Genomic DNA, 26,749 nt, shown 5'->3' with positions numbered 1-26,749 from the left:
AATCAATGAATTATGGCTATCAGAATTATCAAATATAATTATAAATAACTAATGAATAAAGTCCTCGGGGGCAACATTCTTCAATTAATTGGCTATCAGAGAAATGATAGCCAATTAATTGACTGAGTCTCATAAACTACACTAAACTATCAATTTGGAACTCAGATTAATAATTAAATTAATAACTATAACTAAATTAACATTGATAGCTAGTAGGTTGAAGGATTTGGAGTTCAGCATAGCAGAGGTTGCAAATGACTCACTCTTGTGAAACATTAAAGAAACCAACATAATACATATACACAAGCATTTATTTAAAAGATAAAACACATAATATGAAGACTAACTCTAAACACTAAACTACAGAACAAAGGGTGCGTGTATGTCTATGTGTGTGTACACAGGTCTGGGTGCGTGCCAAAAGTTATGTGCGTATGTTTCTTTGTTCTGCCTCCGTATGTCTCGCGTGCACAAGCATGAACCCACATGGTCAGAAACAAAGTAACATGTGCAACGAGCTTTAAAGTTATTCTCTGCTGTGTGTGTGGTTGTGTTTAAGTCAAATTAGAGGAGGAGGTGGGCAAAACTGGCAAATGAAAATATCCGCAGGTATTATAGGTATTAACACCTTCTTTCTGCACTGTATCAGCATGCAGACTGAAGGGACCACCTGCCATATGACAACACCTTGAGCCAATCCTGAGGGAAATCTGAGAGAGATGCCCGGATGTGACAACTATCCATTTTTTTAGCGACTGTCCCAGCACACAGTACAAGCAACGTGGTACTGAAATTTTCAAGAAGGGGTTTACAAGAGGAACCTGGAACTACTTAGAAGCTAGCCATGGCAAAGGTGCCCAAGATGGTGTGGGTGGCACATTGAAGAGGAGGGCCAACAAGCTTGTCAGCCAAGGAGCTGATATCCCCACGGCACTGTCCTGGTAACAAGCTCTGAGTGAGGGACAGTCGAAGGTGAAATTGTTTTACATTCAGGAGCAAACTATGGAGGATGCAGTAAAAGAAATGCCAGCTGTCCTTCCAGCCGTACCGTCCACAATGAGGCTGCACCAGGTGGTCAGTCTTTCACCTGGGAAAATTTTATACCACAGCTTCAGCTGCATGTGCTCTGCAACAGCGTTTGAGGGTTCTGCACAGTATCTTAGCTGTTCCTCAGACTGCACTCTTCTGGACAGAGACTACAGATGTTGTACCTGGAATCTGCTGGAGCCTCTCCCAGTTTGGGGGTCACAGCCCCCAGTGCTCCGATTACCACTGGCACCACTGATGCTTTTACTCTCCATATACAGTATATTCCAGCTCCTCTTTCATCCCTGCCTGCATCTTACATCCTACTGTTATGTGCTGAACTGACTCAGGGGCATCTTTGCACAGTCTGCACCTGGGGTCCTGTCTGGCGTGGTAGACCCCAGCCTCTATTGAGCTTGTACTCAATAGAGTGCCTGTTCTTATGCTGCCATGAGTAGTCCTTCTGTGCTGTCCTTTAGTCCAGCCCGTTCCAGCCACTGGTAGGATTTCTTGATATCAGCCACTTCTTCTATCTGTCGGTAGTACATGCCGTGCAGGGGCTTGTCTCTCCATGATGGTTCATCCTCCTCATCCTCATCATCCTTGAGTTTCTGCTGCATGAGGTATTCGCTTAGCCGTTCATCATTGGGGGCCATCTTTCTGATGTACTCCTGGATCTTTGTTGTTTCATCCTAGACGGTGGTTCTGACACTCACTAGTCCCTTGTTCCGCTTAGTGTACAGTCTCAGAGTGCTGGATTTGGGGTGAAAGCCTCCATGCATTGTGAGGAGCTTCCTTAGAAATACACACACACACACACACACCTCTCCCCCTCATTCTGTGGGAAACATTTGTTAAGCTCTAAACTGCTCCCAGTATCTAAGCATAGGCTGCTATAAGTTGTGTCTCTAAGAGAGACAGTGGAATATGTTTCACATTTTACAATAAATAAACAGTTGTCAATTAATGATACTTTCTCATTTCTTAATTTTAATACTTAATATACAATGTTATTAGTAATAGTTAAATGAATAAATAATGCTACACAATAAAATAAGGCTTCATATAGAGCCCATGATCGGTATCGGCAGATACTGCTTCCAGTGATCGGTGAACAGTCCCAAAAATCCTGATCGGAGCACCCTCACTAGAGTCCTCCTTGAAGTCTTTAAGAGCAAACCCACAAATGAAGGTATCAAAAAAAAACCTGTCCACCGAAGTAGTTTCTCCCCTTTGGACCCTTCCTGGGTGGGCGGAGGGGGTCCGGAGGAGGGATTCAAGGGCCAGGTGGGAGACTTGGGGCGGATGGCCCGGGGGCTGGACAGATGCGGAGCTGGGGACCTCGGGCGGACGGCCCGGGGGCTGGACAGGTGCGGAGCTGGGGACCTCGGGCGGACGGCCCGGGGGCTGGACAGGTGCGGAGCTGGGGACCTCAGGGCTGATCTCCAGAGGCCGGCGACGAAGACGGAACCCTTCTGGAGGCCGGCGGCGAAGACGGAGAGTCACTGGAGGCGGGCGGCGAACACGGAGCCCTTCTGGAGGCCGGCGGCGAACACGGAGCCCTTCTGGAGGCCGGCGACGAAGACGGAGAGTCACTGGAGGCCAGCGACGAAGACGGAGAGTCACTGGAGGCCGGCGACGAACACGGAGCCCTTCTGGAGGCCGGCGATGAAGGCGGAGAGTCACTAGAGGCCGGCGGCGAAGGCGGAGAGTCACTAGAGGCCGGCGGCGAAGAGTCACTGGAGGCCGGCGGCGAACATGGAGCCCTTCTGGAGGCCGGCGACGAACACGGAGAGTCACTGGAGGCCGGCGACGAACACGGAGACCTTCTGGAGGCCGGCGGCTGACACTGACCCTTTCTGGAGGCCTGACCATCCACTCAGGGACCAATGGCGGTACAGCGGGGCCGGGGACTGGCAATGAGACGTCAGGACGGGGAGCCGGCGACGGCGGGACATCAAGACAGGGTGGTGAGGTGGCTGGATCTGGAGCCGGCGACTGGGCCTCGGGACAGGGAGCCGGCGGCTGGGCCTCGGGACAGGGAGCCGGCGGCTGGGCCTTGGGACAGGGAGCCAGCGGCTGGATGGCTGGACATGGAGCCGGCTCTGGACCAAGAAGCTGCTGCGATCCAGCAGGGACTGGAGCAAGGGGCTGCTGCGACCCAGCAGGGACTGGAACCGGTGTGGCAGCAGGACATGGCACTGGCAACTGGACCTCCGGACATGGTGCTGTCTTCGGAACCTCAGGCCTGGGAGTAAGGAGCTGCTGCGATCCAGCCGGGAAACGAGTCGGCTGCGATCCAGCAGAGAGTTCAGGGAACTGCTGCGATCCAGCCGGGAAAGAAGTCGACTGCGATCCAGCAGGGGGTCCAGGGGGTTGCTGAGGTCCGGCGGAGAGTCCATGGTGCGGCTGATATCCAGCGGCAGCGACGACATGGTGCGACTGCGATCCAGCGCCGACAGGGAGCGAAGGCTGCTGCGATCCAGCGGCGGAGGCGAGGACAGGGTGCGGCTGCGATCCAGCGGCGGAGGCGAGGACAGGGTGCGGCTGCGATCCAGCGGCGGAGGCGAGGACAGGGTGCGGCTGCGATCCAGCGGCGGAGGGCGAGGACAGGGTGCGGCTGCGATCCAGCGGCGGAGGCGAGGACAGGGTGCGGCTGCAATCCAGCGGCGGAGGCGAGGACAGGGTGCGGCTGCAATCCAGCGGCGGAGGAGAGGACAGGGTGTGATGGCTGCTGCCATCCAGCAGAGACAGGGAGTGGTGGAGAGTGACCGGAATCTGTAGGCGAGGTGGTGCCGGCTGTTGAGAGCTGGGTGGTGAGTCGGGAGACCTGCTGGGTTAGCTGTGTGATTTGGGAAACCATGGCCTTTCTGCTGTCTGCCAGAGTCTGGAGTAACTGTTCGTGCTGGCCTAGCAGAACCTCTCTATTAGCCAGTGCTAAGTGGTAGGGTGCTACCTCCGGGTCTTTACCTGCTGGGTCCATGTTAGGTCGGATCATTCTGTCGTAAGAGGGGGTGCTGTATGGAGGTATGTGGACCCAAAAGCAGATGACGAGGAAGCGGAAGTAGCTGGATGACTACCGTGTTTATTGTTGGGTGGAATGCAGTGGCGTGAGTCCAAGGAAGAAAAACAGTACACAAGGGAACAGGCAAAATCCAAAATCCAGAATCCAGAATCCAAAATCCAAAATCCAAACAAGGTCGACAGGAGAACAAAGAATCCAAGATAACACAATCACAGGGCTTGGCAAGGAACAACACCTTGTGTACAACAATGATCCGACACAGAACAAAGAAAAGACCCAGACTAAATACCCAAGGGGAGGTGAGACAACGAGACACAGGTGCAAACAATCAAGGGAGGACCAACAATCAAAACTGGAGGGAAAACACAGACAGGAAGTAAAAACACAAGACACACAAGGGAAGGAGACTACTACAAAATAAAACAGGAAGTGTCAACACCAAAACTACCACAGTTAATTACTGTTAATTTCACAGTAAGTTTTTTTTTTACAGTATATGTATGTTTTATATTCGTAGTTTAAAAAGCCAGTGCTACAGTCCATATAAGTGCTGAAGGCTGGGGTGGAAAGGGAGAAGATGTTGTTAGGAAGAGCACAGAAGATGAACACTGATATGGCTACAAGTGTCATTTTCAATAAAAACATACAACATATTTATCTATCAGCCATCACATAAATTATGACAGTCTTGGCCAGGTGATGGGCTTAACAAAGAAATCCTGTAGGTTGACTTCAAGAATGGAGAGAAAATGTCAGGCATGGACATTTCACTGTTGTCAGAGTTGGGCTTTAAGGCAAAATATTGTTAACTGTAGGGATTAAATGAACTTCATCACACAAAATAGCCCAGGAGTGCCAAACCTTATGTGATGGTGATGTACAAGGCTGCCACTTAAACAATAAAGAAATGTAGCCATAACACTGTTCACAAACCTGCAGGCCTTACCTATCTTCGCTGGACCGGCAGCAGCTGTTTCACCTGCATCGCTGGGTGAGGCAGGTAATGCAGTGTTGAGGGCAGTGATGACATGCAGGTGTTGCCGGTCCAAGCTGGATACTGGTGACCTTTCAGGTCATTCAACAGCAGTGGATAAGGAGGACATCGGGTACTGCTCTTACTGGTAGGGACTGGTCACAGAAGGTTCTTCGCCTCAGAACAACCCAGATATCATCCACACCAAGGTTGGTCCTCATGGTCTCCATGGCTCTCTAAGCCCCACGCTGGACTGTTGATCCAGACTGGCTATGGATGAAAAATACATTGCAATAGTGACTGATGTATCTTGATGTTGTTACGGACAGACAGGCAGGGGACACCGTCATGGATACAGAATGTTCTTTATTGGATGACAGCCCAAAGTTGGAAAACCCTAACTAGCTAGCTACCATATGTTAACATGACCGCAGTATTCTCCTGTTTTAGAAAAACTGAATAGAAGTCGTTCAAAATATAGTGCCTTATGAAAATCAGAGAAAAAATTAGTACTCACTGTGGTATTGCTGTCAGAAGAATACATTTCTCTGGAGGGGAGACAATCAACATTTAATCATTCCAATAATCTCTGTTGATCGTGACGCTAGCCACCAATACTGAAATGACCAGATTCTGCTGCTTAGAGCGACTAAACGTTACTCTTATTTAACAGTGGCTCTACCGCTCTAATATGGTGTAAACGTGCCAGATTTAGATTAAAAAGCTCACATTAATTTCCATCTGCTGTTCCTGGAATGAACACACACTATCACCATAGTAGTAGCTTTTTATAATGGTAAATTAACCCCAATTTTGTATGTCACTGGAAATGCTTAATGCACCAAGTTAATATTAAGTTAGCTAATGTGAATATTAATAATAGTGTGAATTCATAAAACCAAATTTCAGTGTAAGTAAGGATGCCCCAATTGCATTTTTTGCCACTGATACCGATTGCTGATAGTCTTTGAGGCATATCAGTCAATACACAGACGATAGTGATATTTTTTTTTTGTTATGACAACAAAATCAAGTACTGGAATACCTTGAAAATAGCCCCTTGCCCCTTGTGCCTAAAAAGTCCTTGAAATTCAAATGAACCACATAATGCTGTCTCATATTTTGGCCAAAGTTTTGTTCATCAAGTCATTATAATTAATTTGCTCAGAATCATCTGCAGAATAATTCCATAACCGATGTTATAACCCACTAGTTAGAGATCATACAAGATCAATACATCACTGTATTTGTTAGCTTTGCCGCCATCTTGACTGGAAAGGAGCCTGCTGTATGCATGTATGTATTATTTAGAACTGGATACTGGACCCAAAGATGGTGCCTATTCATTCCTATGAGAATTGCTCGCCTGGCGCATACGGCAAAAAAGTTTTCTAGCTTCTGGGTTTACTTCCGGGTATTCGGCCCACTGAATATGCATAGTAGTGTTTCTCCTGCTGGCCCTGCCCGCAAGTTCCCTCTCTGCCCATAGACATTGTGATCACGTCACATATTTTTAAATTGCTTTTCTTGGCTCAAGGAAAGTTTCACAGATATAAAGACTCTATGGATCAAAAATTCATGATAGAAAGAGTCATATTTGACCTTGTTTGCAGTTTGAGGTGTCCTATCAACAGTTTTACAGACATCTCGTTTATAATGGCAGCATAATGATATACAAGCATTTATTAAAAGACAATAAAAGCAAAAACACAATATGAAGCCTAACTCTAAATGCACTAAAGAACAAAAGTGTGTGTGTGTGTGTGTGTGTGATCCAAAATGGCTGCTTGGGTCCAAAATGGCGTCAAACAAAAGAAATCTAATTCAAAATGACATGATTAGACAAAGAAAGGAAATTCAAAATGGTGGCAAGGCCATGTATGTTAGAGTGTGGCTCTGTATGTGTGAACTGTGTAGGATAAACAGTGCTAGGTTAGAAAAGAAGATAGTTAGTTGCATGCGAGACCCTGTTTCTGTGTGAAACATCACTAACACCAACTTAACATATGGCTACCAAAATAACAGTGAAAACACATCACAACAATAAAACTACAGAACAATGGCCACTGATCCTTTTATTGACCTGGTGACATCACAGGTCACAGGTCAGACTGACCAATGGTAGCTGGAAGCTGGGTCCATGGGGGGAGTTTACAGGTGTGAAGTCTGGAGGATTGTGGGAAACTGAGTTCTATGGCTTTCCTTTGTTTACAGAACAAAAGAGCATCCGGTGGTCCCAACATCCCCCTTTTGGTCTCAAAATAGTTCTTCGTCAGTTCATACAGGTTTGTAACATCTGTGCAGTTTATTAACCAACTGGGCATTGGTCTGTACTATCTATCTTGGCTAAGCAAACAGTCAACAAGTTACAAAAACAAAATCAAGATAAACATGAGAAATAGCATTGTACAAAATACATAACCCATGTTTCTCAGTTACTCTTGGGGTTAGCGAGAACAGGAAGGCTAATTATGTAAATTAGTTAAGGTGAGAAGCAAAGGGAGTGGCACTTAAAATGAATAGGACAGGTGGATGACTAGCTGTGTTTCATAATGGGGTGTGTCCTAAGCTAGTGTTTTAAACTAGTGGTCTTACTGTCAAAATACCACCAAGGAGCTGGTCCAAGTGCAAAATTGGACAGTGGAATCCAATTAGAATTTAGGCTCTTCTCTGTTAACCGCATGTCTGGCTATTACTGAGTTCAGAAATATGGAGTTTGCTGCTGTTGCTAACAAAACCAAGTTTGCTTGTGTAACAGTTTCCCAAGCCAACTGTGTTATCTTCCTCATCTCCTGCATTGTGGGGTTACCTTGATGCATCATAAGTAGCCTACAATGTCTGTGCATATGTTACCGGCATCAGCCCTAGGGGAAGCTGGGCGGTGGCAAATGGCACACAGCTAGGGTTAGACTGTGTAGCCTAAAGGTGTGGTGTAGCTGTGGAGAGACGAGGAGTATACGTGTTAGTCTTGCCACAGCTTGTTTAATTCTGACAATCATTCAATTATCTCATTCTTACAAAAATCAATTGATAAAAAGATAAAGGACAGTAAATAAATTAACACAGATTTGGTAATAAACACTAAAATAATATCTAAATTGGCTAAAAACAATAATAGACCACAAAATAAACCATAAAGTGCAAATAAAAATACATACTTTAACATTTCTCTTTCACATCTTTACCACATACACACACGCAGGTCTGCAACATAAAAGAAAAAGCGCCTCCAAATGGCAGCAAAACTGTCTCCCTACAGTCTGAACAGTTGGCATGGCGGCTGCCTTAAACTTGAAATTTCATAACATTTACAATTAAAACTCTCTAAATTTGCACTACTAAGCACTTGAGCGAATTAGATCGCTTAAATAAGGCTTTGAACACATTATAGCTACACTGAACATGGCGGACTTGTGGTGAAAACAAGACGACATGAAACAGTAACAAAAACGAATACATTTTACTTTAAACTAAACTCTCTGACACATTTACAGTTTGTACAAAACCTTTACATAGCAATTTGAAATGTGTTTGGACCAAGTTTGAGTTAATAAAATAACTTTTTAGTCATACCTGTGGAGAGACGAGGAGGAGACGTGTTAGTCTTGCCACAGCTTGTTTAATTCTGAAGCGGCACCTGTGCTTCGTCCTTCTAGTCCTCACAGTAGCGCTTAGAGCACCCTCTAGTGGTGTGGATGTACCCAAAATAAAAGACACATTAGAAAATACAAAAAAATAAAGGGGGTGTCTGTTTCTCCATAAAACTGTATATGCAGCCTTTTCCAACCTACTACACTTACACATGGATGAAGGTTGCACAAGAACAAGGTGGCGCTTTCTTCTAAACTTGGTGCGTTCTAGCCCTGAAAGTACGCATGCCTCAAATGTTTGTAGTTCTCTTTGGAATGACTTGAATGTTTAATTTGGAGGCCTGCAACCATTGCTGTGATCTCATCAGCAGTAGAAGAGCATTCTTCTCACCGGGCCTGACAGAGCTTTTTGTAGTCGTTTCTGACACTGGGAGGTTGTGACTGTATAAACTTATGGAGGAGCTGATCTTACAATGTGGCTAGCCAGCAGGTCTGTGAGCGTGCCTGGCTGGCTGGCTGGAGCTCTGTCAAGTGACCAGTCTAATAGACAAGAGACTTTTATTTTCCTGGAACATGCTGGAGGCTGGTTATGTCAAAAAATTCAACAGGAGAACCATAGGTTCCCGTCAGTTTGTGGAGCTTCTTTGGTGCTACGGAAACAAAAACAAGAGCTGTCGTGGCTTAGTCGCTCTCCTCTTGGGCCTGTATACTTCGTAGTGCTGGTTAGCACCATAGCTAAGCTAGCGTTAGGTTTAGCAGACGCCTGGAATGGTATAGCCAATCAGAGGCATAGTGGGGCAGGTCATTCAAGACGAAACAGCCGACCAGATTTTACCTTCTCCAATTCTCCAATTGGTTGATTTTGTGGCACATTCTAATACTGTATCAAATTGAGCGAGTGCGCAATCAAAGATGAGCGTGCAGAGTGGAGAGGTTGAGAGAGAGAGAGAGAGGGAGAGGGAGAGGATGTGAGCGAGTGTGCAGCAGTGTTCCAATGTACCAAGCAAGCATTTGTGAGAAGGCATATGAGTAAAACTGAGTGAAAAGGGTTATTATTGCACATTAGTATGGATAACACCAAACATACAAATACATTTATTGAGCACAGAATAGATTTTTGTTTGCTCAAACTAGTTAATTTTTTGCTTGTGTATAATTTCTCTCCAAAATATAATTTATGTGCTTGCAAAATATATTATTCTGTGCTCCAAATCTCCTTTTGCTCAGGATTGAGGCACAAATATAACACCATTATCGGCAACTAGAAAGCATGAATCCTGATTGCATATTTTTACTGAATATTATCCAATAACGATTGGAGTCTGGTCGATCTGCGCATCCCTATCAGTAAGCAGTGCAAAAAATATTAATCTACAAGCTTTTTTGACACTTGCCATTCTGGTTCTTTTACTCAAATCTGTGTGTTATGTTAATGCAGAAAGCTAGTTGGAATATTGTTTATAATACGTTAGTCAGACTGGCTATGGTGGCTAGGTTAACAATAGCCATGTTAGCTAAGGCAAGCTCTAATATTAGCTTTGGGTACATCAGCAAGGATATGTGAAATTACTTATGTAAATTACTGTGATTTCAAAAGCATCACACATATCCCAACAATATTTACAGGACTATGTTGTGCTATATTGTCAATAAAGACAATATACATTTACAGCAGTACTTGTTTTGATTTGATTTGGTGTGACAGTCTGACAGTGGCCTACCACTTTCAAGCGGCACCTGCCGTTAGGATACGGTGTGTACCGGTGGAACACGAGTGGCATACTGCTCAGATATCGGCATATGCCGCTGAACCACTAGTGACATACCATCAGCCACTTTTCGATCTCAGCGTCACTGTATTACAGTAACGTTAGGCTACAGGCCCCTGACTGACATAGCAGCCCCTGGTTGGCTAGCGTTGCAAATTAGTGAGCAACCAGTAGTAAACTTACTAACTTACTTTGCTAGTGTTAACTAAGGTTGTTATATTTACTTATTTATTCTTTTATTTAATTCTCTTTATATTTACACATTTTTATTTACTTATTTAGTCTTTTATTTATTCCTCTTTATATATACACATTTATTTTCTTGTTTTTAAACAGATTTATTCATTTTCATGGCACTCCTGTGATTCCATAATATCGTGGCTACGCATAGACCATGTCAAAGAAATTAAACTTAATACCTTGTAATCACTGTTGACTTTGCTTACAGGATTGAATATCATACATTTTGTAAGCTGTGTGGGCAAAAACAAAATTTAACCAATTTCAAGACCATTTCGGCTAGAAGGGATTACACATAGCTGGATATAATATTATAGAAATACGAAGGTTTTGGGACTGCTGCAATGTTTGGAAGTAGGAGCAGGCAATTCAATTAAACTGTATTTATTTAGCGCCAGTTCATAACAAAAGTTATCTCATTACACTGCTCCCCCCTCCTCCATCTTCCTTGTAGAGTCCTACTCCCTCCTCCCCACTACGGGAGTGTGGCCTACCAACAGCACAAGCTTGTACTGCACTGATTGGATACTTAGCTAGAGCTAATTAACAGCATGATGCTTCCCTTCTCCACGGACAACTTCTACAAACTTCTACAGAAATGTTCACTAAACCAAAATTCACTGGCTAGAAGTGAATGTGGAAGTGAATGGACTATGTGGTAACAACACTACTTTACCATGGACTCAAAACAGTGGAGAAGAGCATGCTAACGTAGAAAAGGTTTCAGTCGTAGTCATCTGGACACTGTTTTCAGAATCAAGATGTTTCGGCTCCCATCCGGAAATCATTCTCAATTGTGATTGCGTCCCATTTTTTCACATTTTTTTGCCGCTGCCTTTTATTAAATAAAATTTGAGGCTTTTGATTAATATCTCACACTGCACTGTAACTCTTGTATTCTATCTTATTTTTAGCCTACTTTTTAGCCTACTTCTATTTTCTATTGAGCTATTTTTAATTGTATTTAAATGTCTTTTTATATTGCCGTATGTTGTTTTTACATTTTGTCTTGATACCTTTTGTTTAATGTAAAGCACTTTGAATTGTCTTATTGTTAAAATATCCTATACAAATGAACTTGCCTTGCCTTAATGGAAAACTGATTCGCAGAAACCCAGAAATATGGCACCAGAAATCACTGTCAACCGCACTTATGTTAATGACATACATCCCTGTTATGAAATAGATTCTATAGTTTAGATTCTTACATACTGACAAGAACCCCTTCCATAATATGTATTTTATCATATATTTTCCTTGGATCATTATCTGTTACCACAATATGTGGAAACCTTCTTGTAATAATCTCCTTCATTTACTTCAGACAGCTCCACACTCCTACTAACTCTCTCATCCTTTCTTTGGCTGTGGCTGACTCGCTTGTTGGTGTTTTAGTGTCTTTCCTTTCAGCATGGACTTCACTGTAAGATCATGTTCATGTTATTAAGATTTATTTTACAATATACGAGACAGCTTTGATGTAACACTGAGCACAGCTTCTGTTTTAAATTTATGTTGTATTTCCACAGACATATATTATGCAGTGTGTCAGCCTTTGACATATAGAACTAAGATAAATTCACGTTCACGTTGTTCATGTTGTTCACGTTGTTGTGATCATGATCCTGGTAAGCTGGAGTGTTTCTGTTCTAGTTGCAACTGACTTTATAATTGCAGGATTAAACATGAAAAATGTAAAATTTCTCATTTTACCTCCCATATTGCTCTGTGTCTACCTGAAGATTATCCTTGTTGCACAGAGTCAGGCACGCAGCATCCTTAAAACAACCTGTAAGAACGCAAAGTCTGGAACAACTGTCAGTAAAGGCCACCAAAACTCTTGCCACTGTTATGGGAGCCTTTTTAATGTGCTGGATGGACTCTTTTCTTTCTCTGTTGTACCTTTCAGCTTTTGAATCATGTCTCTGTGCCATTTGCTGTGATTGAAACACTTAACTGGCTTGCACTGTCAAATTCAATGCTCAATCCATTGATATATACTTTCTTTTACAGTGATTTTGCTAACAAAAAACTTCTTTGAAAAATTCTTTGGACTGAAATAGCCAATAGACAAGTCAGTACTGATCAAACTTGGCACAATAAAGATTAAGCATGTGTCATTAGACTCTGCAATCTGTACCTGTGCATTGAGTGTGTGGATCGATACCGGACTCTGCGCTGCAGCCGGCAGGCTTCCAGATCTTCAAGTGGATTGCGACATAGAACTTTCCGGCAACACGAAAGGTGCAGGTATCTGTACCACACACACACACAAGAACAGACAGGGGACAGCCAGGAAACACAAGGAAGGGAAAAACACTAGAGTACACTAAGATCAGGGGGCATAGAGGCTAACTATGACATCAGCTTCTGTGAGGACTGCTGTATACCATCACGCACCAGTGTGAGTTATAACAATGACAAACCCTGGTTCACAGCTAAACTCAGACAGCTAAGATTGGAAAAGGAATAGGCATTCAGGAATGAAGACAGACAGGTTTAGGGAATCAAAGCACAGGTTTAGCAAGGCAGTAAGAGAAGTTTAACGACTGTACTCAAAGAGACTACAACACCAGTTCTCAGCCAACAACTCTGCTTCTATCTGGAGGGGGCTCAGACAGATCACCAACTACAAACCTAAAGCCCCCCACTCGATTAACGAATTGCGCCTGGTTAACCAACTGAATGAGTTCTACTGTCACTTTGAGAGACAATGGGACAGTCCTGGCACCATCCCCCGTGACTTCATCCACCAATTCCAGCCCACCAGCTCCACCTCCCCCACCTCAGCAGGGGCCTCTGCCTCTCCACAACTGCCCACCCCAGAGGCTCCACCCTCCCCTACTGCAATAACAGCTCTCACCATCCTGGAGAAGGATGTCATCAGGAGGCAGAACGCCCACAAAGCAGCCAGGCCAGACTGTGTCAGCTGAGTGTGCCTGACTCCATCTGCAGGTGAATCACAGACTTCCTGTCTGACAGGAGGCAGAACATGAGGCTGGGAAAACATGTCTCTGACTCCCAGACCATCAGCACCAGTTCCCCTTAAGGCTGCGTACTTTCCCCTCTACTCTCCCTGTACACCAAATGCTGCACCTCCAGTCACCAGTCCATCAAGCTCCTTAAGATTGCGGATGACACCTTCCTCAAAGGGCTCATCTCTGATGATGATGTGTCTGCCTACAGGTGGGAGATTAGCCACCTAGTGACCCGGTGCAGTCAGAACAACCTGGAGCTCGACGTTCTAAAGACAGTGGAGCTGGTTGTGGATTGGTTGTACACTGCTGCCACTACCTAGAACAAGGTTCAGACTGCAGTGTATCATTCGCTCTGCCGAGAAGGTGATTGGCTGCAATCTACCTTCCCTCCAGGACCTGTATGCCTCCAGAACTCTGAGGCGTGCAGGAAAGATTGTGGCTGATCCTTCTCACCCTGTACACACACACACATTACAAACTGTTTCAGACACTCCAATCCGGCAGGTGGCTGCGTTCCACCAGGGCCAAAACCTCACGCCACAAAAAACGTTTCTTTCCGTCTGCAGCTGGCCTCATCAACAAGGCCCGGGACCTCCACTGACACTGACTTTATTTCATAAATTCCCATGTAGGGAGGTAATACTGACAACATTAATACAACCATAAGAATACAACTTAACAAGATAACCCAACCCACCATGCTGAGTTACCGAAAGTCAGGTTCAGGCTGAAAATTGAGTATTTGCTCAGGAGTACTCTGCTCTAAGGACCAGGGGAAAGTTCATGATTATGTATTTTGTTTTGCTTCTATACAATAATTATTATAGCATTCTTGATAAACATTAAAATGCACACACACACACACAGAAACACACACATTGTTACCTTTGTTGTTATGACATCTCACAAGATGCAGTATCCCACATCTGATTGGACAAAGGAGTTTTGTATTCATTATAGTAAGGAGATATGAATTCATATTAAGTCTAAGTCCTGCAGAGTGAGGACATCCATCAGTGCTGATGTGTGGACTTTCTGGAGGGTTTAATAAGTATGGTATGGAAATGTGAGAAGACCTAAGCTAAAAGAAAACAAACATTTGAATTACATTAATACTGAACATAATATTTGAAAATTGATAGAATTCAAAAAGAACTGAAAATTTCTAAATATTTTTTTAATAGTGTATGTATGGATAACTGAATTGCAGGAAAGCACAAGCATAGAAATGGAAGTCAGCGTCAACAGGACTGATGTTATTACTGAGATACATCCCTGCTATAAAATAGATGTATCTTACGTACTGACAAGCAACCCTTCCACAATATGTGTATTGTTTCACATTTTCCTTGGTTCATTATCTGCTGTAACTGTGTGTGGAAACCTTCTTGTAATAATTTCCATCATTTACTTCAAACAGCTCCACACTCCTACTAACTCTCTCATTCTCTCTCTGGCTGTGGCTGACCTGCTTGTTGGTGTTTTAGTCTTTCCTCTCACCATGGAATTCTCTATAAGCTCATGTCTGTATTATGATGATTTATTTTGCAAAGTACGGGGCAGCTTTGATGTATCACTGTGCACATCTTCTATTCTAAACTTGTGCTGTATTTCTGTTGACAGATATTATGCAGTGTGTCAGCCTCTGGCATATAGAACTAAAATAAATTATCGTGTTGTCTTCGTCATGATACTGGTAAGCTGGGGGGTTTCTGTCCTAATTGGAATTAGCTTAATCTTTGCAGGAATAAACCAAGAAAAATGTGCTGCAACATGTTTAATTGATGTTGTAATGACAAACATTTTGGGACTTATTTTCTCATTTTACCTCCCAGTGATTGTAATGCTCTGTATCTACCTGAAGATTTTCCTTGTTGCACAGAGACAGGCACGCAGCATCCAGAACACAACCTGTCAGAGCACAAAGTCTAGAGCAACTGTGAGTAAGATGGAGAGAAAGGCCACCAAAACGCTGGCTATTGTTATGGGAGTTTTTTTGATGTGTTGGTTTCCTTTCTTTCTTTGTACCACCGTTCTTTCTTTCAGTCATGTTTATGTGCCACTTCCATTGATTGAATTGCTTAACTGGCTTGCACTGTCAAATTCAATGCTCAATCCATTTATATATGCTTTCTTTTACAGCTGGTTCAGATCAGCTTTCAGAATGATAATTTCTGGAAAAATAATTCAAGGTGATTTCACTAACTCAAAACTGCTCTGATTTACGGTTTGGTGTGCTGAAATGCTCTGTAGATGTGTCTATGATGATAACGAATGGCACATTCACACACACATACAGACACACACAAATTTGTATAAACAGTATACACATAACTATACACTGTACTCTGCCTGAGATAAAATATTAAAACTACATGTTGAAAAACCCTTTGAAAGCCACATGTGAAGGTCTTATAAGATTTTTTGTCAACTTTTAAACAATAATAAAAACAAAAATGTGAACAACAGAATTATATTGATACTCAGGACATACAGTACACAAGGTTGGAATTTTGAAGGTTATAGTAAAGTTTGGTTTGTAAAGCCATTTTGTTTTCAAAGACCTCCTCAGGCAGGGCTTTCCAAAGCCTGACAATGAGGTTTGTTTTACACAAAAATGAGTGAAGTGACACAGCTGAGGCTCTGTTTATGGAAATCACCTAGACCAGTGCAATATTGGCATACATTTCTTGAATGCTGCTTTAAGAGGTGAAGGACTTGACTGTAAATTAAGTCACCCCCACCCACAAAGTTAAAATTACATGTTACCAATGACTCACCAAGTGTCCCACTGTATCACTGATTTAATTAGATAAATGTATACACACAAAATAATCTAATGCAAGGGGCCCAACAACAGACTATTGGGTATTAAGGGGATCAAAAAATAACCCACTGTGTAACAATCACTCACATACACACACAGCTCTACTGTCCTTTTTGCCATCTGTTGGGCTCCCTTTTTCTTTTTACAGACACAAGTGCCTCACATACTTCACTGAAATCAGGGTCAGCAACAAAACTGTCCTTACAGATAGTGCGGCACATTATGTTGATGGCCTTACATGCCTCATGACGACTTAAAACGACAAGACAAAATGGCTGACATGTTCAAATTAAAGGGTCAGTTCACCCAAATCAAAAAAAAAAAAAAAAAATAGATAGATAGATAGATAGTCCACGGACCTCACTGTGAACAATTTTAATTTGCACATTTTTTTGGGTAAAAAAGTAGCCCTAGGTAATTAGGACATTGTTTCTGTAAAGAAACTAAGTGGATGTCCTTCAACTCTTGGATAGTGTTGGATGATCTCACACTATATGCAGGCTCATAATGACCTATTAGTTCAGTGGTATAACTGGGAGCCAAGCCATGCAGTGCTTTAAAAGTTAGTAATAAAATTTTATTTATTCTAAAATAAACAGACAGCCAGTGTAAAGAGGCTAAAACAGGTGTCTGGTTAAAATCTGTAGGGCAGTATTTTGAAAAGCCTGTAACCTGTCTAAGGCTTTGTGTTTAAGGCAAGTAAAAAGAACATTGCAGTACTGAAGACATCACGTGAACTAAGCACACTTATTCATCTTAGGCAGAGGTCTCCAAAGCAGAGGTACCCACCGAGACGGTCAAAAAGCTGTACACTTCCACATACTAAAGCACATCGATGTGCATTTGGAGGGATTCCAGAATGACTGGATGACTCCAACCAGGATCATGATTTCTGGATACAAATTCTCTGGTGGTGGTTTGCCTCTGGACATGACATCATCGCTGCATTGCATTTGTAACACTGTGGATGTGGAGGGCTATAGCTTTCAACTGCAGGGAGACCCGACTGCCTCTTTGTTGATGTTAGCTGCCACCATCTGTCTGGTTGCCTGTCTTCATTAGCATATATTTGCCATAATAGATCATTCATTTTGTTTTTATATTCTAAAATGTTGTTACTGAACTTAAATCAATGTCCAATAACAATGTTCTGTTTGGAAACATGAAGGTTATTTATATCTAACTTTGTAGCGAATGTGTTTTTAGCCATGCTAGCAGCACAGCTCTATGGATGGCAATGTCAGTCTGTCTGTCAGTCAGTTTGGTCCAAAAACTGGTGGCCCCCAAAAACGTAATGGGTGGAAAATGTTAATTATCTCAAAAAGGATAGATCAGAATCCGATTTATTGCCAAATAGGCTTTCACGTACAAGGAATTTGCCTTGGTATTTTGGGTGCATAACAATTAACATAGTAAGAGAAAATAAAAGGCAAGTACTGCAAAAGTCAAGAAACATAAATAGAAATAGAATTTAAACTAAAAATATGAAAAAAAAATTATAAAATAACTACAATATATCTGTTTTTAAAATGAGAGAGCTGTACAGTTTGTGCAACAATATACCTGCTGGTTAGCTCAGGATTAAAATTTGTTATTAGCATCTAGTGATCTGGTCAGGTCAATGGATTTTATTTGTTGCAAAGTAATGGAAGGTGGAGGATAGATTTACACAGAACCTGGTGAGGAAGAAATGTTCCTTTTAAGGTAAGACAGCTCACATTGTTACTGTGTTTTTATGGTTGTTAAATGAATTGTGCAAATGTTTGTCAGGCTCTATGATCAATGCTTTGGTGATCAGTTTGATGTACATTTAGAGTTTCAGTGTGTGACTTGATGACAGCTGATAGAGATGCAGACTGATGGTTTTGGATGGAAAATGAATCGTGTTATTACACTTAATAAATAGTAAAAATAATGATTTTATGTTGCTGATAAATATTACTTCTTAAATTCTGTATTGACACAGTTTATGAGTGAAGCTTTGCCTGTTTACACTGCAGTCATCTGGAATATTTTAATGAAACAGCAAGATTTTCATACATACATACATAGTCCATGTGGACTATGTATGCTTCAGAGCACTCCGCTTCAGAGCTTTTAACCCGTGCTCACCCTGCACTCACAGTTCATTTCTCACTATTGTAGAGCTAACTCTGCGTATAGTCTCAGTTAGCATTATCATTGTTTCTGCTGTTTCTTACTGGAATTCCATATGTCATGTTAGTTAGCTAGGTCAAAGTTTTCACTTATCCAGTGAAACATCTACTAGATGGATTGGCACAAAAGTTTGTACAGACATCCATGGTTCTAAGAGTATATATCCTACTGACTTCAGTGAGAAGTCTCAACAACTATTGGATGGATAGCCTCAGCTGTACTTTGTGTTAAGTGCTAATAAGCAAATATTAGTATGCTATAACGCTAAACTCAGATGGTGAACATGGTAAACATTTTACCTGCTAAGCCTTAGCATGTTAGCATTGTCATTGTGAGCATCACCATTTAGCTCAAAGTACAGCCTCAAAGAGCTGCTAGCACAGATGTAGACTCTTAGTCCCGTTTAAATATGTATAACAAACAGGTTATCTAGTAAAAACTTCAACTTTAAAAAGTTGAACTTAGCTTTTTTCTTGTTTTATTTTGGTTTATTTTGTTAATTACTTTTTCGCACCGCCAAAGCACCCTATCATACAATATGAGAGAGAACAACTTTTGGACATCATGTTGTTGGTGAACGAACGGAGGAGACAAAGGTAACGAGGATTGCGGGCCGGGGTCCTGGTAAGGCTAAGGAAATGTGAAAACCGGCCTCCTCTACCAAGTATTCTTCTAGCAAATGTCCAGTCACTGGATAATAAGCTGGATGAGCTCAGGAGCAGGATGGTATTTCAATGGGACACTAAGAACTGTAACATTGTGGTTTTCACAAAGACTTGGCTCAACCCCTCAATCCCGGACTTGGCAATTGTTACAGAGGGACTCTCCATTCACCACCAGGACCAGACAATAGAATCGGGGAAGAGCAAGGGATGGCGCTTACAACTCAGGTGATTTGGAGGAGTACAGGAAAACCAGGTATGCGCTCTGAAAAGCTATATGCAGTGCAAATAAACAATACAGGGACAATGTAGAGTCTTAACTATCAGGGCTTCAACATCAGAATCGTGGGCTGGACTAAGAACTATTACAGACTACAAACGGAAACTAGCAGTGCTGAGATAATGTCTGCATCTCTCCCAGATGATATAAACACCTTCTATGTGGTACACCTATAGAGTGTAAACTGACTCAATGGGTGACATATTTTAAAAATGACTTATTCTGAAAGAATAAATTAAAAAGACAGTTGTGAGTCGGCTGGTCCTGAGTGGCTTTACTGATTCAGGCTTAACTGCCAACTGAGCTTAGTTGGGACAATACAAATCACAATGAGGGTATTTACAGTGCTCATTCTAGTATCTACAGTTCTTATCATTACCAGATTAATACAATTATTCTCTTATACCTTCAGTCACGCGACAATTACATTCACGATATACAATAATCTCTCTCATTCATCCCCTTTGTTTACAGGTGACATATCACAACCTGTGAGCTGCCTGGTTGCCTTGGCAACAGTCAACTACAGCGCTGCTAACAGCTGCTAGCTGTTCAGGCTCTGGCCCTAACGTTTACATTCAATTAAACTTTAAGAGTAAACAAATGAAACCGTTGGGATAAAACAAAATAAAACAAGGAAAATATAAACTACAAAACACTCTAACATTAAATCCATGTATCAGTGGAGTTAAACAAACTTACATCTGACTCCCTTCGACATGTTTTGACAGATACCACTTGTGAACTGCAAGCTAATGCCAACTCGTGCCCATTTAGGAGACTAAGCTAGTGCAAATAGCACAAACAAACAACACATCTACAATGCATAACGGTACACTAAATAGAAAGCCTACATTACTGACAAACTTTATGCTTATGTGACATTTACACACCTGAAAGAATAAATTAAAAAGATAGTTGTGAGTCAGCTGGTCCTCAGTAGCTTTACTGATTTGAATTGCTTGAAATTGAATGGGGGGTGTCTGTAAACATGCAAGATAAAGTGCATATACATATAAACTAACAAATTTAAGTGGGCAATTACATATCCTATGTGCCACATATGCACGCTAAATAATATTATAAAGAGTATGGTCCAGACCTGCTCCATAGGAAAAGTGCAATGAGATAACGTCTGTTATGAATTGGTACTATATTAATAAAACTGAACTGAATTGAATAGGTCGTAGACCCACCATCAAGTTTGGCTGGATATATTATGTGCAATTTCAGATTTTTTTCCCCTCAGCTGTTTTTTTTAATAAAGCGTCACTTCTTCTTTCTTTATATATCTTCCTTGAGAAGTCCTGGGAAAAATTTGGTTATGTCCGACCATAATCTCTTTTTTCAACTTGGCTGCTTGCAGAACTTGTGCGTGAGTGTTTCACTGCATAAAATGAACAACAAAGGACAGAGTAGTCTTCTCGTACTGGGTTCTTAGTGAGCAAGCGGTGCGCTGCAATTATGTGTAGTGTGTCGGAGGGAATCTTCTACTTTTCTACAAATAGTTATCTCATGAAATTCACCGCATCATCCCCCTCTGAGCCTTCATTCACTTGATAAATCCGTGTGTTGTTCTGCCGAGATTTATTTTCAAGGTATTCCACCTTTTCGTTCATCTTTTTTTGTTCCTGCAGCAGGTGTTTTAATGCCACGTTTGTAGTCACCTCTCTCTTCCAGGTGATTAATTATTTGCTCAGCTTCTTCGATGTTACTTGCAGCCTCTCCCAGATTAGAGCAGATTTCTTTTACATCCTTTGGTATTTGTTTCACTCCGACAAGAAATTCTCAAACTCCAATCTGAACTCCTCAATTTGCTAGGAAATATCTTCTTTGAAGTCTGTCAACATAATTTTGAGGCTTTCTTTGAGGCTGCTCCCTTCCATTTCTTGATTTGTTGTCATGTGCATTTTCTTTGTCTTGTTTTTAGCTTGGAAGTCCTGAGAACCACTCCTGATCTCAGATTCATACCATTTAGGAAATATAATTTAATCACTCATTGCACTTCAGGTCTAGTTTAAGCTAATCTTGAGACATTTTTTGGAGTTTTATGAAGAGCCACACTCACAGCGACATCAACTCGCATGCTGTCCACCGTAAGCCCTACCACCTGATTGGGCATTACTGTATGTGCAAAGATCTGCTTCAGGGTGCTGAGGCGACGGGGTACACCAATACAGAAGCATGTACGAAATAGAACCCTGATGAGTTCAACAAAACAATTAAAAAATATCTTGAATTGTCAAAATGAGTACAATTTTAGGTAATTAGTCAATGAAAGGAGTTGGGAATTCAAGGAGAGAACCAATGTTAAGCTAAAGTGAGAATTGTCAAAATCGAGATCTGCTATCCCGTAAATGGGGGAAAGCCCTTCAATGCCTTCGAGTGGTAACTTTATTGATTTAACAAAATCATCATGGAACTGAATTTCTGCTATTAATCCATGCATTATGAGCACCTTGAGATGACAAACTTCAAAACAATATGTAATGAAAGCAATACCAATGGTAGGATTATCACCACAACTTATTGGCCTGCTTAGTGTAGGGACATAAGGGACATAAACTGCCATCTGATTCTCCAGATAACATCTAAAATAGCCCCAAAACAATGGCAGAAAAATATCTTGTAATCACCCTCATCACTAATGAAAGTGTTCAAGTAGAGGCAAATAAAAAAATGTATTTCATGATGAAAAATTATCAAATAGATATTGAACATGTGCAACAGCAAAGAATATTAATGTTAATGTGATATACATAGATATCGAGTTTCGGTAACCAAATGGTTTGGTGATTTTACAGTGAGTTAGATGTACAACAGAGAATGTAAATTCATGCTATGGCAGTTTTGTTCAGTACAATCAGTTTTAGCAATATTTACTACTTGGCTTTTGATGCAGTGTTTATCCATCTGTGAATACAATGAGTTTTAAAGTGAAATCGAGATACAGTTTCAAATGGATTTTTACTCTCTCTCTTACTCTTTGGTTGACATTATAATTTGATACTATCAAGGAACCAATCTGTCTTTAAAACCTTTCTGTAACAGGTTGAATACTAAATAGGCTACACAATTTGCAGTCCAGTGTTGAGTCTTCGTTAATCATATTTTTTAGATTTAAGTGTTGAATAGGATAATGTGTGATGTATGTGTAGTGTGCTCATTTGTCTGTTAATTGTGAGAGATTGCTAATTTACAGTAGTAAACATAATGGGAAATCAATGTTTTGTGTGGAATTTATAAGAAAAACACTTTCAATCTTGTTGATTTTTATTTACAAATTTTTAATGAAAACATTTAACAGCAAAGTTAATCTTTTATGAGCTATTTTTTTGGGCCAGTGAACAGTATAGTTCTATTTCATTGCAGTATTAGTTCTTTTTTAAATTTAATTTTCATTCTTTAATTTAATTTTTTACCATCACAATGCACATTAAACCTAGGCAACATGTTGAATAAGCATTTTAAATAACAATACAGAAATGTAAATACATTACAGCTGTCTGTGGGGGAGGGTGGGCATTGGAATTATGTGTGAACTACAACAAAGATGGTTGGGCCTGAGCTATGCTTGTGACATTGCACGTGTTATTGATTAGCTACACCGCTACCAAAACTCAATTTACTTTTCCACACCAATGTGCAGAAGAGATTTCCTATTACAGGACTTCAACTTAAATGTTGTGATTTAACAAAATGTAACTTATTGAGCATAAGTAGAAGTGGTAAGTTAAGTAACTAGCAGTTAGTTGACAATGTTTTCCAAACAGTGTACATGTATACATGGAGAATTTATTAACAAGATAAGACTTGTTTATCTACACAGGTACAGTTTTTATTATAAGCAAAAACATTACCAATACAAAAATGTAGTGAACCAATATTCACTTTGGCTCTTTTTTACATTTGGTGCATGAGACTGTCTTGAATCCTGCTGCATTCTTTTTTTTCAGACATCCGTTTCGTTTTTGACTGAATGTGTGAAACTATAAAAATAGCAGAGGACACTGCTAACCAGAACAATGGGCCTCATGCACAATCATTTTCATATTCTTATCTTAACTTTCTCTTACTTTTTTTTTGTATGGTGGGCTCGTATGAGTGTGCCATGTCAGCAAACGCTCCTAACTTCAGATTACTGTGTAAATGACCCAAGTAAACATGATGAATGCCTTCTGTAAGTGCGTGTTCATAAGAATTATAAATTAGCATAATCAACACCCCAATAATACCATATAAGGCTATGCCCCATATGTCAGGAAGTCTTCATTCATGAAAATGACATTGAAGAGTAAAAAGAAGAACTTTACAAGTTCGGAGATTGAAGACCTGCTTTCGGAGATCTATAAATGAAAGTCTATCATTTTTAACAGCGTCAGCAGTGGAATTAAGGGAATAGGATTGGATCGACGTGTCTGTCTGCAGAGTTGCACAGCCCGTGGTAAATTAAACCGTGACAACCATTAATCTGTCTCTGCCAATATATCAGCACGCTGTCTAAAGACACGCTCTCTTCCAAGGGCCTGACACACTAAGGCATCCAAAAGATTACACTTCCAGTTGACCTTATTATATACAGAGACAAATTAACTTTCAAGTTGTTTTGCAGTTTGAAATGTTCATTTTGATAATGTAGTGTTATAAAATAGCATCAATAGCCATGTTAAATGAATGATGATATTGTTAGGTATCATGATTACATTTAGAAATATAACTGTAGGCGGCAATGGGCGGGTTAAAACCTTTTTTCGCTCAACAGAAGGAAGCAGCTTGATTGGCAGTCGCAGGCAGCAGCGATCAGTCACTTCAGCTTACTTAATTCAGTTTGAAAGGAGTGAGACCAATCACACACTTGTTCCATCATCACAAAGCCTGCAGCGTTTCAATAACTGCGCACTCAAGTTCTGCCATTGCCCCCCCATCCACCAGATTTTAACGAAACTCGCTATGTATGTTCAGGAGACAGCGATGTCTACAGTATGTTTAATCAGGATTGCTCAAAGGCATCTTAAGTTAAAGTATGTGATAGGCCACGCCCACTCTCACCAGTCAATATGGCACTTTAGATTTTGGTTAATACTTACCCCCAGAGCATGCACACCAAATTTGGTGAAATTCTGTCCAACGGGTTTTGAGGTACAGTTTTTTGGCATTTGTGGTGACCCCTATGGGTCGAGCTCAAAATGCTTTGGCACACCTATTCCCAAACACAGAGTGAAGGTATCTCCCAAGATTTGTGATGATTGGACAAGTTGTTAATGAGTTATGACCAATTTTGTGCTAAGCCAAGCCCTTGGCAAAGATATGTTGGTTGATGGCAGCCATTTTTTTACCGATCTTGCTCATTTATGATCGAAACATTTATCTCAGTCCAGCGATGCTGTATAAAAACATTGGTGTTGATAGTGTTAAAATTCAAAAATTATTCATTAGTTTTTCACATTATGCAATTTTGCAAAATAATCCATCATGGTGGACTTTAATGGTCCAAGCGGCTTTTTTGTAGAGCACATTTAGTTGGACTTGTGAGAGAAATTTCAAGTCCTTTGGACTTACGGTGTGTGGGGCGTAGCCTGTTCAAAATTGCATTTTTGGGCCTTAATTACAGCACAACCATGTGGCCCGATTGGGCTCATTTCTGTGGAAGCACATGCACATCAGTTCCAGTTATTGGGCCAAGTTTTGTGTTTCTAGCTCATTGCAGCTCACAGCAATTTGAGCCGCGGCATAAGACAAATAATAATAATAATAAACCAACACAAACTCAGTAGGGTTCTACCGCTTCACGGTTTGAACCCTAATTATATTATAATTCGAACAGGATCATGTCAACATAATTATGTCATACGAAACACAGTTTTAGATTATGTACTGAAAAATCTTGAAATAATGAAATCATTTGTGTATGTACAGATTGTTGCGTTAATTCATATATTGACAAATGACTCCGATGCACCAGCGCTGCTTGAGTTTGCGGCTTCTGACACACGGTAGATATCTGAAAGACAAATAAATTAATAAGACAGCTGATTCAAATAAACAGAAAAGTTGCTAACTTTAAAACAACAGCTTACATCTTCTTCCGCGCAGTCGACTTATCCAGTTTAGTCCACTGAGAGAGGAAATGCCACCACTTGTACTCTATAGTAGAAACAAATAAATAAGTAAAATTAAGTGATTGCAGAAAAAACGTTGTATTTTTTACTTTGAAATTTAACGTAATAATTTCTGTAGCATTTAACAGGTCTGTAGATTCAGTTACAGGTAGGACAAAACTTTCTAAATTTTAAGTTTGGGATATTAAAAAACACTTACTCTTGTTGGATTAGAGCCTGTGCTTGATGTAGGTAATTTCCTTGAGAGGATAGAACGGATCTACAGACACAATCAAGTCTATGTCAAAAACAACAGTATTCAACTACTGTGCAAGAAATATTTAGCAAGATTGGCACTTTAAAAGAACAGTGACATTTTGGGAAATATGCATGAAATATATTTGCCTTCTTGTCAAGAGTTAAATGAGAAGATTGATTACACTCTCATATATGTGTGCTAAATATGAAGCTAAAGCCAGGAGGCAATTAATTTAACACTATTAAAATAAGCTACTAATAAATGTATTGTATCTTGTTTGATGCCAAGAACTCCCCATAAAACCACAACGTGTTAATTAGTGACCTATAGAGGTGCTGGTAGGCAGATTTTTGAACTTTGGACAGGCTAGCTGCTCTCCCTACTCCCAGTCTTTATGCTAACCTAAGCCAATTGCCTCCTGTCTCTTGCACCACACTTACATAGTAGCTCACAGACATGAGAGTGGCAGTGGTGGAAAGTACCTAAGTACATTTACTCAAGTACAGTACTTTTTATAGTACTACTTATCAGTGCCATTTATTCGATAGCTATAACTACAGTACTTTTATTTTTGATACTTTAAGTACATTTTGCTGATAATACTTCAGCACTTTTATTTGAGAAGAATTTTGTATTCAGGACATTAGGTCATAATGGAGTATTTTTATATTGTGGCATTGCTACCTTTACTACTACTAAAGGACCTGAATACTTCCTCCATACTTTTAGAGTGATATCGATCTTCTCAGCTAACTCTCAGCAACAAAGCAAATAAGTATATTTCCCAAAATGTAAAAATATTTTTTCGAAGCCAACATACCTTTGAATCAAATAGTGTCCCAAACACTAAAATGAAGAAACCCTG

At 40.9% G+C, this 26,749-nt stretch overlaps 2 protein-coding genes and 1 pseudogene across 22 annotated transcripts in view; 2 read left to right on the top strand and 1 right to left on the bottom strand.

Annotated features, from left to right (window-relative positions):
• Positions 1-11,675: 11,675 nt before the first annotated feature.
• Positions 11,676-12,545, top strand: LOC122863203 (annotated as a pseudogene).
• A 2,093-nt stretch (positions 12,546-14,638) lies between these two features.
• LOC122863201 (trace amine-associated receptor 1-like) lies at positions 14,639-16,064 on the top strand. Its single transcript, XM_044169449.1, has one exon. It carries the CDS (start codon positions 14,830-14,832, stop codon positions 15,820-15,822), a length of 993 nt encoding a protein of 330 aa, XP_044025384.1. The 5' UTR covers positions 14,639-14,829; the 3' UTR covers positions 15,823-16,064.
• Positions 16,065-22,788: 6,724 nt separating this feature from the next.
• Positions 22,789-26,749, bottom strand: part of LOC122863199 (adhesion G protein-coupled receptor F5-like) — a 59,365-nt gene continuing 55,404 nt past the window's right edge. For all 21 annotated transcript variants that reach the window (XM_044169426.1, XM_044169430.1, XM_044169447.1 and 18 more), the window contains 4 exons: positions 26,705-26,746; positions 25,846-25,905; positions 25,605-25,671; positions 22,789-25,528 (listed from right to left, as the gene is read on the bottom strand). In XM_044169426.1, coding sequence (XP_044025361.1) covers positions 25,458-25,528; positions 25,605-25,671; positions 25,846-25,905; positions 26,705-26,746 — 240 coding nt within the window. In that variant the 3' untranslated portion in view covers positions 22,789-25,457. The remainder of the gene's footprint in view (positions 25,529-25,604; positions 25,672-25,845; positions 25,906-26,704; positions 26,747-26,749) is intronic.

Source organism: Siniperca chuatsi, linkage group LG16 (genome assembly GCF_020085105.1).
Source record: "Siniperca chuatsi isolate FFG_IHB_CAS linkage group LG16, ASM2008510v1, whole genome shotgun sequence".
Classification (NCBI taxonomy): domain Eukaryota; kingdom Metazoa; phylum Chordata; class Actinopteri; order Centrarchiformes; family Sinipercidae; genus Siniperca; species Siniperca chuatsi.
The sequence above is the reverse complement of the archived record's forward strand: the minus strand, read 5'-3'. Positions and strand labels throughout refer to the sequence as shown.